Source organism: Macaca thibetana, chromosome 1, assembly GCF_024542745.1.
Source record: "Macaca thibetana thibetana isolate TM-01 chromosome 1, ASM2454274v1, whole genome shotgun sequence".
NCBI classification, from domain to species: Eukaryota; Metazoa; Chordata; class Mammalia; order Primates; family Cercopithecidae; genus Macaca; species Macaca thibetana.
In genome coordinates this window covers 187,937,905-187,954,202 of record NC_065578.1, presented here as the reverse complement: position 1 = coordinate 187,954,202, position 16,298 = coordinate 187,937,905, and the positions used below count along the sequence as shown (strand labels likewise).

The following is a 16,298-nucleotide window of genomic DNA, read 5'->3' as shown; positions in this document are numbered from 1 at the left end:
ACTGATAAGCTTTCTTCATGGGATCATCTGGATAAGGGAATGAAAGGGAACTTGACTGGGTATCAAGGGCTTCTCTGGGTGAGTTCTGGCTCCTGGGTCCTTTCCTTTCCTTCCTCTGGCTTCTACTCTGTCCTGATCTTATCCTATTGTCTGCATTACTTTTCTCAAGACTCCAAATATTTCTTTTTAAAGGGAAATGAAGGACTCGCGTGTGCCTTTAAAACATAAAGCTAAGGGAGCATGGGTTCCACAGCTTGGGCTTATTCACAGCAGAGGTGGAGCATCACTTACCTGACTGTGTCTGGACTCCCCGTACTTCCCATTGAGGTTGGTCCGGTGGCAGTTCTTATACCACCACGCTCCCTTGTATGACATGGCACAGTTGGTCACTGCAACATCATTGTCTCTATCCTCTGTAGAGAAAGGGCGTCCTTGATGATAGCTGAGGGAGTCCCCTGCAAAAAAGATACATTCATGAGACTCTCCCATTTGTCACTGCTTTATCAGGATTTTCTGGACATTTGACCCACTTCCAGCAAACCTGGCTTCCACTTATGGAGCCTTCCACTTACCTTTTCATTTCCACCCAGTTTTTCAGCATGGCTCTACCGAACTCTTAATTCACCTTACCCCCAGGGCCAACCACTTCCATGCTACAATCTCCAACCAACTTCCTAATCCCTTCGACCACTTTTGCTGAGAACTTTCGCCACTTAGCCCCATCTCATTGCCCACCCCGCCCCCAACCCTCAGCTGTTTCCTCCAGGCCTGCACTGGGACACGGGCCACTCATGGTTCCTCCTGTCTTCAGAGGAGATGGCGATGAACCAGGCAGACTTGGGCCATTCTGGGTCACCACCATGCAGCTTCAGCCCACCTTCTCCCTGCCTCACCAGGCCTGTTCAGATGACACCCAAGAACCCACATTCTGAACTTGAGGCCACATGGGAAGAGGGACATCAGCAAATTAGAGTTCCCATTCATAAGAAATAGGATGATGAAAAAACCATAACCATGTCAAAGGAGAAGTGCTTGGGACATCTGGGCTGTATCTTGGGGAAGAGCAGACTTGAAGAGGGACACATAGCCTGTGATCACCGTCACCAAATATTTGATGGGCTATTGAGAAAAAAATTAAATAAATTCTGTGGGGAAGTATGAGGATTAGTAGGTGGTGACAACATTTTTGCAGCCAACAGACACATGAAAAAATGCTCATCACTGGGCATCAGAGAAATGCAAATCAAAACCACAATGAGATACCATCTCACACCAGTTAGAAAGTCAGCAAACAACAGGTGCTGGAGAGGATGTGGAGAAATAGGAATACTTTTACACTGTTGGTGGAACTGTAAACTAGTGCAACCATTGTGGAAGACAGTGTGGTGATTCCTCAAGGATCTAGAAATAGAAATACCATTTGACCCAGCCATCCCATTACTGGGTATATACCCAAAGGATTGTAAATCATGATGCTATAAAGACACATGGACACGTGTGTTTATTGCGGCACTATTCACAATAGCAAAAACTTGGAACCAACCCAAATGTCCAGCAGTGATAGACTGAATTAAGAAAATGTGGCACATATACACCATGGAATACTATGCAGCCATAAAAAAGGATGAGTTCATGTCCTTTGTAGGGACACGGATGAAGCTGGAAACCATCATTCTGAGCAAACTATTGCAAGGAGAGAAAAACAAACACCACATGTTCTCACTCATAGGTGGAACCTGAACAATGAGAACACTTGGCCACAGGGTGGGGGACATCACACAATGGGGCCTGTCATGGGGTGGGGGGAGCGGGGAGGGATAGCATTAGGAGATACAACTAATGTAAATGACGAGTTAATGGGTGCAGCACACCAACATGGCACATGTATACATATGTAACAAACCTGCACGTTGTGTACATGTACCCTAGAACTTAAAGTATAATAATAAAATAAGAGGCATATTTAGGCTAAATATACAAGGAGAAATTCCCTAAATATTAGAGGTGTTCACAAGTGGAATAGACTGCTTAAAGAGGTGGTGAGATTTCTATTCTGAGGGGCAAACAGAGGCTGCGTATTCTCTTTTGGGGATATTGTGCAGGGGGCTCAGGTAAATTGTGTATTTAAGGTGAGGGATCAGACTGTAATTAAATTATAATAATTGATAAGACTTTTAGCAGGATCAGGATTTGTGGCTAGGGATGTTGTGGAGGGGGCTCATGCTATTTATTGAATGAAAGAAGTCTTGGGTGCTTTTGAGCTTGTTTTAAGCGAGGAGAGACCTATTCTGATTCTGTGGCTTCTGAGTCTAGGCTCACAGTGGCCACTCAATGCCTCCAATGCTTCCCGCCACAACTTAACTCTCAAGAGGTTGATCTTTATTTTATAGGGAAAGCTGATACCCTCACTGGGGAGGCCCTAACTCAACATGTCATGATCTTTATCCCGTCTTCTTTGTCTTCCCCTTCCAGTCTCCAGGGACTCAGATTTTATGCCCATCTAGAGTTAACCCCACCATCTACAACTCCCTCTTTCCCATCTCTTCCAGATCCTGGAAAAGTTAAAACATATTGCTTACTTTTTCCTTTTTCTTTTATTTATTTTTATTTTCATTTATTTATTTTTTTGTGTTTGAGATAGAGTCTTGCTCTGTCACCCAGGTTGGAGTGCAGTGGCACAATCTTGGCTCACTGCAATCTCTGCCTCCCAGGTTCAAGAGATTCTCCTGCCTCAGCCTCTTGAGTAGCTGGGATTACAGGTGTACGCCACTACACCTAGCTAATTTTTGTATTTTTAGTAGAGACGGGGTTTCACCATGTTGGCCAGGATGGTCTCGATCTCTTGACCTCATGATCTGCCCACTTCGGCCTCCCAAAGTGCTAGGATTACAGGCGTGAGCCCGGCCCTTTTTCTTCTATCTTTTTTTTTTTTTAATTTTCACCTCCTCTCACCCTAAGTCACATTCGTATCTTTTGTCTTAAAAATTATTAGATTAATCTTACTTCTTAATGATTATTTCTTTCACCATCAGTTCCTTGATTATGCGGTCTCCACTCACATCCTATCTTCTCACTCCCTGCCTCTCCCTCTGTCATCTAGAATTTGTCCTCATTATTCCCCTGGAGCAGTTCTCTCCAGCTTCCACTCTGAGGTTACCTTCCACTGTGGCAGACATGCTCCCAATGTTGGTCTTTACATCCTCCCAAAGCCTGGCTCCCCTTCCCATTTCTGCCTCATATAGCCACCTTATATGTTTAACACATTAAGTCCTGGTTTCTGTCTCTCAAACCACTGTTCAGATTTATAATACCTTTTTCTTAATTCGCAACGTTAGTCAAGACTCCTACTGTCTCCCATTAGGACCAATGCAGCAGCCGCTAGCCGCTCTATGTTCTTCGCTTGGACTTACTTTATCCTGTTCGTGGCTGTCACAGGGATCTTCCTAAACCCCGCTTCTATTTTTCTTCTTGGGACCTACAATGGCCCTCCATTGCTACCATGTGAAGACTGAATTCCTCTGCTCCTTGATTTTCCAGCTTCTGTATCTGGTTCTACCTGCCTCACCAATCTTCTCTATTCCTCCTGAATTTACACTTTGCCCTGCTCTGCCAGTCCCTTCACAGCCTCCCCTCCTCCACAGCATCTGCTCCTTCTGTAACTTCCAGGGTTTGTTTTCCTTACTATGGGAATCACAGTTGAATGCAGCTGCCTTTATGATGCCACCCTCCACCACCCAGACTCCCCTTCCACGAACACCCCTTAAACTAGAAATGAGAGGCCAGGCATGGTGGCTCATGCCTATAATCCCAGCACTTTGGGAGGCCGAGGTGGGTGGATCACCTCAGGACAGGAGTTCGAGACCAGCCTGGCCAGCATGGCAAAACCCCATCTCTACTAAAAACACAAAAATTAGCTGGGCGTGGTGGTGTGTGCCTGTAATCCCAGCTACTCGGGAGGCTGAAGCAGGAGAATTGCTTGAACCTGGGAGGCGGAGGTTGCAGTGAGCCAAGATCAAGCCACCGCACACCAGCCTGGGTGAAAGAGTGAGACTCTGCCTCAAAAACACAAAAACAAAAACAAAAAAAGCTAGAACTGAGTACCACTGATTGTGTGATGAGTTATTTCCTGTTTCTTTTTTAAAACTAGACATTTAGTTTTTGTAAAGGCCATGTTTTATGCTTCTATTGAGTCCCCACAACTTGCACAATAAACTTTTAGGAGCTGCTCAACAACCTCTGATTGATAACTTAGTTTGGAATTTTCAGTTCTGATCCAAGCAGCGTCCTAGAAACTTGAATGTTTGCAGCCTTGGGAAATGAGGAACAGGAGAAAAGGCTGAACTTGGATCAGAGGCCCTGGAGATGGGTTGATTCAGAAGGCCAGCAAAAATGAGAAACTACTAAAGATAAGGTACAGGAGAATTGGGCGTTATTAAATGCCAGAAGAGAGGGGATGGGCTCTTCCTCCCCAGAAACCTGATCTAGAAAGAACAACCATTGTGTGATGTTGCCTAGAGAGGATGGCAGCCTAACAAAGCCCAACTTTTCAACTTTTGAAGAAGATGAACTGAATATTCGAGGTGAGAGATAAGACCCTAATTAGCTGATGATGAACAGCCACACTGTTGGCAGGATCTCCCCCTGAGACATGAGAGTAGCATGCAGTCCACCTGTTCTGGCCTCCATAGGCCCCGAAACACGACAGAGCTGGAACAGAGGGAGCAAGGGCCAGGCCCAAGAAAGGCAAATGAAAGCACAGGGGGATGAAGAGGAGGGAGGGAGGGGGTGCTGTAGGGAAGTTGGAAGGCTGGCTTCTTTTCCTATAGGAGAAATCAGAATGGCTTTTCTACAGGCACAATTCTAATCTTAGAAGTGAATAGCATCAGGTGATTTTTTAAATGATTTAGTCTGGCATCTTGTTTAATATGCTCTGTTTCAATGGCTGTTTTATGCCCAAAGTGTGTCAAATTGGGCCTTTTGTTGGGGGCACTTCAGGCTGATGTCATTGCTGTTGGAAATGATCTCAGATGTGAGCATGAGAAAGGAAAGCATGTCTTCTCTTTGGAGTATCTGGCTAAAAAGAGAAATACTTGAACAGATTCAGTAACTGGAAGGACAACACCCTAATTCTCTTCTTAATTTCAAGAGTCATAAAAATGTTGCTAAAATTACACACCAGCATTTAACCCTAAAATTCGTGTTAATGAAAGGGCCAATAATTCCAAGTATCAAACATTAGAATATTTGGAAAATCAGGTTTTATGAAATGTGTTATAATAGAACACAGGAAACAGATTGGCAAAGCCCAAGAAGCAGACTGGATGTTATTTTCTGAAAAAACTACTAATGCAATCAAGCTTGATGAGATGGTTGTTCTGCTTGGTAGAAATAATGTAAAAATCTACACAGAAAACCTGACCATCTATGTGATTCTTGCAGAGGAATGAAAAGGAACATGGCCAATGAGGAACAGGTAAGTGGCATCATTTGCTCCTTGACTAGGTGTTAGCATGACTGCTGATGGCCAGGGTGGGGTGTTGGGGGCATCTCAGAGAGGGGCGACATCTGTATGATTTGCACTAATTCAAAGATAGTTTTCCTGGATGTCATTGCATGGGAGATTTCTACCCAGACAGTGGGTGATTCTGCTCTCACTGCGTAAGAGCCCATAGTGACTAATCTAAACAAGCAAAACAATCCTTCTTCGTCTTCACACTGCATCTTTTTTAAACTTTAAAAGCACATTCACTCTACTGGTCTCATTTTTTTCTGACTACTCAGGGCAGGCATCCTTATTACAATTTTCCAGATGGTGAAACTGAAGTCCTGCAAAGTTGCTTTTAGGTGAGTGGTCAGGGAGAGCTGGGACCACTGCCAGTGGTTCCGAGTGGCATGGCCCTTCTCCCTGGCCAGCAGTGAATGCAGGAACTCTGTGGGTGCTGCTGCTTCCTGAGGCAGCTTAGGCCTAGAATCTGGGGGCTCTTGTCCCATGCCCACTGCCCGTGGGGTCTGCTCAGGAGCCATAGGTACCCGCAGTGCCGTTGTAGCTTCCTATGCGGAGTTTGTACAGGTTTCTGTTGTCCTCGACAGAGAACCTGTCGTAGGAGGCGAAGGCGGCCTCCTGGCCATCACGCATATCCACGCGCAGCTCATAGCGGCCCTGGGATGTGATCCTGTGTATGTTGTCCAGCCCTGTGGAGAAGAGCAGAAAATGCACTGAGACTGGCCCCCAGCAGCTTTGGAAAATGGGAGGGAAATGCGTCTGTGGCCTCAAAACATGTTACAGGGAAGAGGAGGGGACTCCAGATTGCTTTTGCTCTTGGTGCTTCACAGGTTGCTATCAAGTGGACCCTGCCAGACTCTGAATTTCTTCCTGCAAAGAGGACAGTCCAGGTCTGCTGATGGCTTTCCAAAACAGGAAACTCAGGGGTTCTAATATCTCCTTTTGACCCAGTAACTGACAAGCCCTGAGCCTCAGGATTCCTGGCCCCATCCCCTCTCACCTCCTCTGCCAAACCATGGTACTAGAAGAAAATTACAAGAGGTATTACATGGGTGTGAGTCCTTGGGCATGAGTGATCAAAAGCGTGAGGTGAAAACATTGATTAGAGGAGTTCAGAGCATCTAGAACATCTTAACATCTCCTGGTAGCATGCAGGAAGGGCTCTGTCGATCTTTCCTCACACTGCTTCTCCTGCCCCCAGCCTAGGCTTCCTGGGGCTCCATAGCCAGGTCATAGAATATTATTCTCTGCCTCCCTTTCTCTCTAATCTGCCTGCTACATTTGCACTGCTACCTTTCCACTGGCCTTTTCAGCCAGTTACCCTCATTCATCTGCTTCCTCCTTTGCCTCTAAGCTTCCCAGGCCTTGGTCTAATAGATTCTTGTAAGGTGCAAACCTTTGTAAGTCCCCGAGTTAGGCAGAGTCCAGATCCCCCTTCATGATATGGCGATATATATTTTCTTTCTTTTCTTTCCTTTTTTTTTTTTTCTTTTTTCTTTTGAGACAGAATCTCACTCTGTTGCCAGGCTGGAGTGCAGTGACACAATCTTGGCTCACTGCAAGCTCCACCTCCCAGGTTCACACCATTCTCCTGCCTCAACCTCCCAAGTAGCTGGAACTACAGGTGCCCACCACCACGCCCGGCTCATTTTTTGTATTTTTAGTAAAGACGAGGTTTCACTGTGTTAGCCAGGATGGTCTTGATCTCCTGACCTCATGATCCGCCCATCTCGGCCTCTCAAAGTGCTGGGATTACAGGCGTGAGCCACTGCACCTGGCCAATATTTTCTTATTTACATTTTCTTGCTTGCTTGTCATGATTAGCCACGCCCTGGGACTCTCCAATTTTGATCTACCTGCCCAAACTTTGAACCATTCATCTTGTGTTGCTGGTAATTTCTCTGAGTCCTAAGTTTTATCTGCTTACTGAACTAAAGTCCCCTTGCTTTGCTGTGATATCTGATATCTATTTGAGTATGCCATGATTTAGAATCAAACAATTGCAGAGACTGAAGGGAATTTAGTGGTTACTCAGGCCAGTCTCTTTGTTTTGCAGAAGAAGAAGCTGAAGTCCAAGAGCGGTGAAATGATTGGCTGAAGGCCATCCAGGTCTTTTGGCTTTCCTGTCCCATTTGAGACTTAGAGCTTTCCTTGATTATAAGTCAAGGGCTGTTTGACTGCTGTTTGCTGTTGGCTGAGTTGCTAAGCCACAACTTACCCTAGACGTGTGCTTGTGCAGATGTAGTAGATGCTGATGGTGCCTTGCTGTGATGCCTTTAATTGGCAGATAGATCCATCCCCCAAGCTGCTACAGGTGTTGGCTGTTAGCAACTTGCAGCTGCCTTCTTCTTGGAAAATTGCCCTTGACCAAATGGGAGTCACTTCATCCTGGAAGCTAAGCTGTTTTCCCCATGCCATGGAGCAGACCTCCATCAATGACTGATGTGGAGGGGTACAAAAGCTTGGCCTCCTTGCCTAAGTGGTGACCAGCTCTGAGGAGCAATTCATGCTCCCAAGCTTCCCTAGGGATCACACTGAAGGGAGTCTCCAGCCAAAACCACATTTTTGTAGTTTTCTTTGCCCTATTTTGGTTCCCCCATTTCCTTCTCCCTGGTGAACTCCCCCAGTAAGTCACTTGAACAAGAATTCCTGTTTCGATCTCTGTTTCTAGAGAACCCCATATAGGATATAAACTATGGGTCATAGTGTTATCCCCAACCTCAGTATTGCTCCCAAACTACACCGCACCAGGCCTAGCCTCTTCAAGAGCCCTCCCTGTCTCCCTCTTACCTACATCATCAAGTGAAGACTTCTGTTTCGGATTTTTAAGTTCCCTACTTGCCTCTATTCAACCCACTCACCTCATTGTTTTCTTTCCCTCACTTGCACCTTTCCTCTCAGTGGATGGGTTTCCTCCCTGGCCTCGGTTTGCAGTTATCAGAAGAATTCCTGCCTTCCCTCCTTTTCATCATTTTCCTCCCTTCATTCTTCTGACTGACTCATTCCTCAGTGCCTTCTCTAGGAAGTTGGTCTCTTCCTTCTTTGAATATCTGTGGCCTTCTTTTCAGTGGTTCATAGGTTAGGACAGTGTTTCCCAGTGTGGATGGCATCTCTGATGACATGAGATATATAAGGCACTAAGTAGCCTTCAATAATAAGAAGAAAGGTATTTCCAGATTTAATCTCAGTCTTTTGTAATAGATCAAGGAGATACCTTAACCCTGATCCTAACCTTCACTCACAATCTCAGTTTGGTTCTAGTATTTTAGTGGTTTGTTTAGCATGAAAAGCATGAAACACTTCCTAATCTCCATTTTTAACACCATCACCACTGCCAGCAACAACAGGCTTGGAGTACCTGTATTTAACTGTCACTTAATACTATTAATATAGTTTTCTTTTAATTGCATTTATTTTTGAGGCTTTTTTATTTATGACACATGATAACTAGCTTTCTATTTTTGGCAATGCTATAACATTTCTTTTAAAAATATATTTAATTAAAGAGTAATCTATAGAAATTTTAAGTGCATGATAGTTTATGTATTTCAGAAAATATGACACAAATTGTGAAAGTGGTATACAGCTGCTCAGCTTTGGGAAACGTGAGTCCTGTCCTGTCTGCTTATGGATGTATTGATTCATGGGTATTACACTTGTCTCCTAAGTTGCTTGCTGACGCTTTGAAGGTAAGAATATTTTTCAATTTGTTTGACTTTTATGTCAATGTTTTTGTGTGGCATTTACCTTATGTTTTTATTGTCTGTATCAGCAAACACAAATCTGTGGATTTAAAATGCATTCAATTAATTCTGATCATTGATTGATTTATTGATTATCTACATTTTAGGTACCTACTGTCTCCCAGGCACTGTCATAGGTATATAGGTAATAGAGTTAGAAGATAAATAAGAGGTGGTCCCAGCCCTCAATGAAGCGCACATAGCAGAGACAGATGGGAAGTAAAATGGACACTATGATCTGTGCCAGACAAGAAGGAGTGGCCACTTCTCCCACAGGCAATGGGGAAGAAAACTGGTGAGGACTGGCTCTATGGAGGAGAAGGTGCTTAGCTGTGTCTCTGAATATACACAGATGGCACTCACCACACAAGGCATGTGGGGAAAGGAGGACTGTTGGCTAGGAGTGCTCCTGGCAGAGGAAGCATCGGTAGTTGTGCATATGTGGAGTTTGGTGTTGGAGAGGAGTGAGGGGAAGAGCAGGTGAGGTACTTAGGGTGTAGAGGAGGCTTCAGAGGCAGGTGAGAGAGGGCCTGTACTTTGGCTAAGGCATTGGGCCTTCTCCTGGTGGTAATGTGGAGTCATTGAAAAGTTTTACAAAGGGGATTAGCCGTCACTCATATTTGGGGTGTGAGGAAGATCATTCTAGTGGTCATGAACCCACCTTTGCAAAGATCATGACAGTGAGAGAAGTCTAGCTTGGCTGACTCCATCTTGGTTCTGGCCTCACTGGCTGGCTGCCCTCCTCACTCATTTCTGGGCATAGGCCAAGCTAACCATGGGAGGAATTCAGTTTGTAGTTTAATTTTAAAGCAAGGATGATAATAGTCCCTCCCTAAAACTGCTCCCCTCCTTTTTCAGGGACTGAAACTACCTTTGTAAGACTAATGAAAGGCCAAGAGATTAGGATTACGGGAGGGACCTGAGTTCTGCTAAACTGTAGGCATAGTTTCTATAATCCCTTACTGCTCAGGGTCATGTGGCCAGAGATTTGTGACTTTTCCAGTTGCTCCTATAGATAACAGCACTATTGCAGATTGGTCTTTTGAGATGTTTTTCAGACTTTTGCATTCAGGCAACCAAGTGACCCCACCTGGACCAATGACACACGACTCAACTGGGCCTGCCTCCCCCAACTAAATGCAGACTCAGTGCACGAGGAACATTTTCCACAATCCTATGATTTCATCCCCAACCAGTTGGCAGTACCCATTCCCTAACCCCCTGCCCACCAAATTATCCATAAAAACCCTAGCTTCTGAGTTTTTGGAGAGATTGATTTGTGTAATAACTCCAGTCCTTCCACTTGGTGGCCTTGTGTTAATTAAACTCTCTTTACTGCAATAATGCTGTCTCAGAGAATTGGTTTATCTGTGCAAAAGGCAAGAAGAACCTTTTGGGTGATTATAGCCCTGTGGACAATGGGGTGGTCCTAGAAGCAGAGAGGCTGTTAAGAAGCTTGTTATCTAGACATCCAGGAGAAGATGGTGAGAGGAGATAGTGGCAGGGAAGACAGAGAGGAGACCACAAATATGGAACTTGACAATTAATCTTTTCCTCTACCTCCCTTTTTCCATCACTATGAAAATCTAACTAAGAGGGGGACACAGGTCACAATAAATGGACCACCTTCCAGAACTTGGCACCACCACCATCTGCCTGGCTTAGATGAGTGTTTACCATCTCACGCCAGTTTGGTTCTTGATCTATATTTCCTGCCAGTGTCAGACCTCTAGGAAATTGTCAGTCACCTCTAATGCCACTTTCATTTTTTTCCCTTTTCCTTCCCAGGTCAGGTAATAACATTCCCCAAGGAACTAAGCAGAGTGGCTGGCCTCATTTCTCCCCTGACCTGCAGGCTGGCTGGCTGGTTGCCTTGCTTCTGGGAAATGGCCAGGCAGCCTGTTGCTCCCTGTGCCCCTTCCCCACCAGGCAGCTCATTCCCTTTGTAGTAGCCTCATGTCAAAACCCATCAGAACAAGAGACTATTAATGAGGATGGGAAGAGACAGAGAAAAGAGGAAAACACCACAGTAAGATAAAAACAGATCAATAGTGAAGCTAAACAGAGCAAGAGGTTCTGAAAGCAATTCAGGAGCTGTCAGTTTCTCAACAAACACAGGGTTTCTGATAATCTCAGATGGACACAAAAAGGAGAGAGATGGACAAAAAGCCAGAGAAGCACATCAAGGGAAAGCAATAAGGAGGCTTTACCCAGCCAGAACTCATCCTCCAGGTTCCCGAAGCCAACACGGTAATCAGCCCATTTCCGGAAAAAATCAGTTTGGCCATTCTGCCGCCTCTGAAATACCTATGAAGGAAAGAAAAAAAAAAAAAGAAAAACCCAAGGAGATGCTAGGGAAAATAAACTGTGATAAGTAAAATTGATATAACTGGGTTTTAAATTGATATAACTGGGTTTTATATCTGCAATGACAAAGATGTCCAAAGAAGGAACATTTCAGAGCAGAGCTCAGTATTTACACAGCAATTTTTGTAGGAGATGCTCAGAACACTTCTCTTGAAGTGTAGAGGCCCCTGATGAATAGGCTCCAGTGTGATGTTGACACTAATTTGCACCCCTGCAATGTAGAAAGGACTCAGGATACATATCAAGCCCTAAATATCAGGGGAAATAGGCTTGGCTCTCAAATGAATCTTTTGCACTACAGAGTGCAGTAGAAAGCATTTCTCACCAAAAGAATAGGACCTACTTCAAATCAGCTAGTAACTGTCATCGTCCTATTGCAGGCAAAGCAATACTGCATATCATTCACTTTCTGAGCTGTTTAAGTGCTTATTTTATTTAACCTCCAATATATCAACCTTGGCTTCAATTTCCAATTATGCTTTAAGAAGGAGGTGCAAATACGTCAGAAACATAAAAGAAAATGTCTCCCAAGAGTAGCTGTTATGAGCACATCACCATTCAAAACCTACCCGTTTTGCACCAGGAAACATCCAGCACTGTTAGCAGAGTGAGAGAGGGAATCCGAAGAAGGGTGGAGGGGCTGGTTTTCCATCCTAAAGCAATTTGGCTAATATTGGGCTGCTTTAGGGCCAGGCAGTGGGAACTCCCGGCTGCCCCGACAGGCTTGCATTAAGGAGGCTGCCCTTATTTTCCCTCACTCTGTATTGCCCTATCAGGCATGGGAGGAGGGTGGTGACAGGAAACAGTGTCTCTCTTTTCCTGACCACTGGTGCTCCCTGAAGGTTGTGATGGCTCTGGGGAAGAACCAGGGAGACCCCGGGAAGAATGGGGAAGGGGAGTCAGCTATCCATGTTTGGGCCCTCATCTGCTTTCCCATACGCAATCCTCAATTGGAGGCTTCGATCATCTCTCTGTGGCAGTAATCACCTCCTCATACAGAAATACTTTTCTTCCACTGCCTTTTTGTTTGTTTTTGTTTTGTTTTTTGAGTCTTACTCACTCTGTCACCCAGGCTACAATACAGTGGCATGGTCTCGTCTCACTACAACCTCCACCCCCCGGGTTCAAGTGATTCCCCTGCCTCAGCCTCCCGAGTAGCTGGGACTACAGGCATGCGCCACTGTGCCCGGCTAAATTTTTGTATTTTTAGTAGAGATACAGGGTTTTGCCATGTTGGCCAGGCTGGTCTTGAACTCCTGGCCTCAAGTCATCCACCCTCCTTGGCTTCCCAAAGTGCTGGGATTACAGGAATGAGCCACTCTGCCTGGTACCTCCACTACTTTATTATAGATGCATTTCTCAGCAGGCAAGAACCTTGGGCCCAACAGAGCTGCTACTGCCTTTACCCAGCACCCTCCTGCTTAACTGTCCTTTCTTCCTCCTCCTTCTGTAAGGACAGATATAGTTATTCCTTTCCCTGCCTGGACAGACATATGATTGAACTGCTGAACGAGGGCCTTGAGGGCAATGAGGAGCCCCAAGATGGACATGTGGGGCGTGATAAAAGGATGGCCAGAAGGATGGTGAAGTTGGCTTGGCAGGTGCTGAGCTAGGTAGACTAGAACACTGAGGATACTTCCGTGCAAGGAGAGCAGCCGCCTGTACTTACAATCCAGCCGCCCCCGTCGGTGGTCATATCACAGTACACTTGTAACTTCTGGCTCAGCTCCCCATTGAGGAAGATGGGGTAAACCCCACTCAAAGTGTCTCCATTCATCAAATGCTGGGCACAGTCTTGAGGATGAGGGAACACCCGGCCCCCTGCAAGGAAAATAGACAATGTCCAGAAAAGATTCTTTCTCTCACTTTGCATAAGAGCTCCTTGGATCATAGAAGGTCTTAGCAGGCCTCCTGGTACATCATCAATAGCTGCAAGAAATCCTCAGTGGAGCTCAAGGTGTGAATGTGGGGACTTGGCACCCTCTTGAATTTCCCTTCCTCAACTGTTGTTAGACTTATCAGACAACATACAATTTCATGGGATCTGAGGACTAAAGGGCTGAGTTTATGGTCTAGCTCCACCAGTTACCTATTTATTTGACTTTAAGTAAATCAATTGGGCATCAGTTTTCTTATCAGTAAAATGAGGATAATAAAAATCTCCCCCTTGAAGGGCAGAGATGTGTTAATGCAGCTAGTGATTGGTTACTCAGGCAATGATTACAGATGCATGGGCCAAAATAAATCACTGCAGGCTCCACCTTTCAAAAGGATGAGAGGCATCTGAGCAAAGCTTTCTATCATCTTTACAGTAGCCATTAAGGAATGCCCAAACAAGCTCGGCATTAGCAAGAAGATGAATTATCTATTCCTTGTACAAAACCATCTCCTGACTGGACTAAACAATCAAGTGGCCATGCTTTACAGTTCAGTTTAAGTTTAAGGAGAGGGCAGGGGAAGTAAATTGCAGCTCATCTCTCAGAGAGAACAGTAGAACAATATCTAATTAGCTGAAAGAGGAGTTTAAATCCTGTGTCTTGAAGAGCTTAGCTTCAGGGCAAATTTTAATGCTGACCAGGAAAGCGAAGCAGCAGAAAGCCCACCGGAGGAGCTTTTCTGGACTGCAGGAGCTGCTAGAGCAAGCTAAAGGCAGAGCTTGCTGTGTGGGAAAGGGTGGTTTGGGTGCTCTGTAAATAGAATGATCTTCTGGGTTAACGAAGAGCATGCTGCGATTGATCTAGTTCTGCATCCTTGATGTTGCAGTCAAGAAGAGAGGCTGGGGAGGAACAGCACGTGTCAGTTACTGCAGTGTCCCCTAGTGGCAGAACCGGTGCACTACAGGTGTGACATAGGGCCCGCTGATGAGTCAGAGTAAGTGACAGCACAACGCCACCCACGGATGGCAACATAGCAACCTCACTGAAAGCCCTGATCATCTCAGACCCCATTATAGATCACCAGTGAAGCCTCCTATGTCAGGAAGAGGTGGTTGGAGTCGGTTTATGGAAGGCCCCCTGGAGATGTGTTAACTGACCCCCCGCACCAGGACTGCCCTTCAACTTGCTGCCACCGCCCTCCCCACCCCGCCCCTGTCGAGGGCGCACCCACCTAACATAGTTTAGAACAAAGGCATTGCCTACTGCAGGCATGGTTATACCAGGGAATGACAATATATTTCTATAGAACCTGTCCTTTACCAGGTGTTTTTATTTCCATTTAATTCTTGCAAGAAACTTGAGAGGAACGCAGATTGGTATATACTTATTTTACAGAGAAGGAAACTGCACTTAGAGAGATTACATGACTCAGATTGCTGGAACTCACATTTTCAGATGGGTTAAGTGCTCTTTGCACCCTACTAAAGCAGGAAATATAGTGTATGATAGAATTTACTGAAGATAGAAATCTATGCATACAGCAAAGGATTAATTAATACCTGCATTTATCTTACAAGCAAAAAGACCCCAAAGATTAAAGATCTCAAAAATTTCTATGTTCAGATCAAATATCCATACCCTCTCAAACTGATTTCTTTAATAGCTGCAAAAAAGCTAACTGTCATCTGCAGCGTGTCCTAGAACTCTTCACAGTTCCTGATCCCACCTACCCCTAGAGGCTACAGTTACATTTCAGGAGACAGGTGTGAGCTGTCTCTGTCCTCTCTCCCTGCTGCTTTATGAGCACTGCCATTTTCTCCTGGCTTCCTGGTCATTCTTGACCTGGCCTCTGGAGCATCCAGCCTGTGTGCCTTTCTTTCTCCTCTTTCCTCTCACTGAGTTTCTCATTTTAGAAGATCAGCAATTAATGCCCTTGGTCTTTAGCTTACTCCTAAGGTATGCACTAATAGCCCTTTTTCCTGAAGACAGGTTTCTTCATTCAATAAATTCAGCTTCTTGAAGGAGCCAGAACCCCAAATTTCTTTCCAATATCAATGTATCCCCAACAAAACATCTCCCCACAAATCTCAAAATGACAGTCTCATACAAATACACATATAAATCCAAACCTCAGAATGGGGAAAGAAATGATCTCATGCAGGCTGCTTCATATTGATGATGTAGGTTGATTTAATATTTATATTAGAGATACTTTTTAAAGGCTCAAACATATTAGTTGCTTTAAAGCTAGACTTACAGACAAATGCAGTAAACTGAGATGACTTGGAGAAGGGGAGTTTTGAATACCTGAATGGCTATCATAAAAGAGTGATTCATTTTTTAAAGTTAGAAAATAAGAATAAAATTATCTGAAGAAAAAAGTGTTTTCTAAGGGGTGCCAAAACACTGGATGGGATAAAATCCCAGATTACACCCTGGGAGAGGAAGGACCACGCTTTCTTCCTTCCAGGCCGGCAGTGATCTTGTTGGTTGGGAGGGAGGCTCCCCAGATGTGCATGAGGCAATGAAGCATGGTTGCTGGGTGCGCTTGCCTTCCCTTTGACAAATTGCAAGGCCATTTGGTTGTTTATAGATTCTGTTTGCTGTGATTTAGTCTGTGGCATTAATGTAAAGACAAGAAGCATTTTGCTCACACAGACTATCAAGAGCAGCAACCTGGGATTTTTGCATCTTCGGAACTTGGAGTAGACACCACATTTACAGCAAAACCATTCCTTTTCAACCCACTCTGGCCTGCAACTCTAATCCTTGTCCAAAATATTATTCCTTTTTTGCAGACAAGAGAAG

General features: G+C 44.8%; 2 protein-coding genes and 1 long non-coding RNA gene across 24 annotated transcripts in view; 1 reads left to right on the top strand and 2 right to left on the bottom strand.

Moving 5' to 3' along the window:
• Positions 1–16,298, bottom strand: part of MRPS14 (mitochondrial ribosomal protein S14) — an 868,813-nt gene that overhangs the window by 301,997 nt on the left and 550,518 nt on the right. The gene's annotated exons all lie outside the window — the stretch shown is intronic.
• Positions 1–16,298, bottom strand: part of TNR (tenascin R) — a 427,004-nt gene that overhangs the window by 8,909 nt on the left and 401,797 nt on the right. For all 3 annotated transcript variants that reach the window (XM_050766969.1, XM_050766977.1, XM_050766987.1), the window contains 4 exons: positions 13,283–13,434; positions 11,457–11,553; positions 6,031–6,192; positions 292–455 (listed from right to left, as the gene is read on the bottom strand). In XM_050766969.1, coding sequence (XP_050622926.1) covers positions 292–455; positions 6,031–6,192; positions 11,457–11,553; positions 13,283–13,434 — 575 coding nt within the window. The remainder of the gene's footprint in view (positions 1–291; positions 456–6,030; positions 6,193–11,456; positions 11,554–13,282; positions 13,435–16,298) is intronic.
• Positions 1–16,298, top strand: part of LOC126941210 (uncharacterized) — a 105,506-nt gene that overhangs the window by 40,345 nt on the left and 48,863 nt on the right. For 2 of the 9 annotated variants that reach the window (XR_007721146.1, XR_007721147.1), the window contains exons 3-4: positions 5,440–5,473; positions 6,334–9,192. The exons of 1 other annotated variant lie outside the window; for it this stretch is intronic. This is a non-coding gene — a long non-coding RNA (uncharacterized LOC126941210). The remainder of the gene's footprint in view (positions 1–5,439; positions 5,474–6,333; positions 9,193–16,298) is intronic. 6 more of the 9 variants (XR_007721152.1, XR_007721151.1, XR_007721150.1 and 3 more) reach the window with 6 other exon arrangements.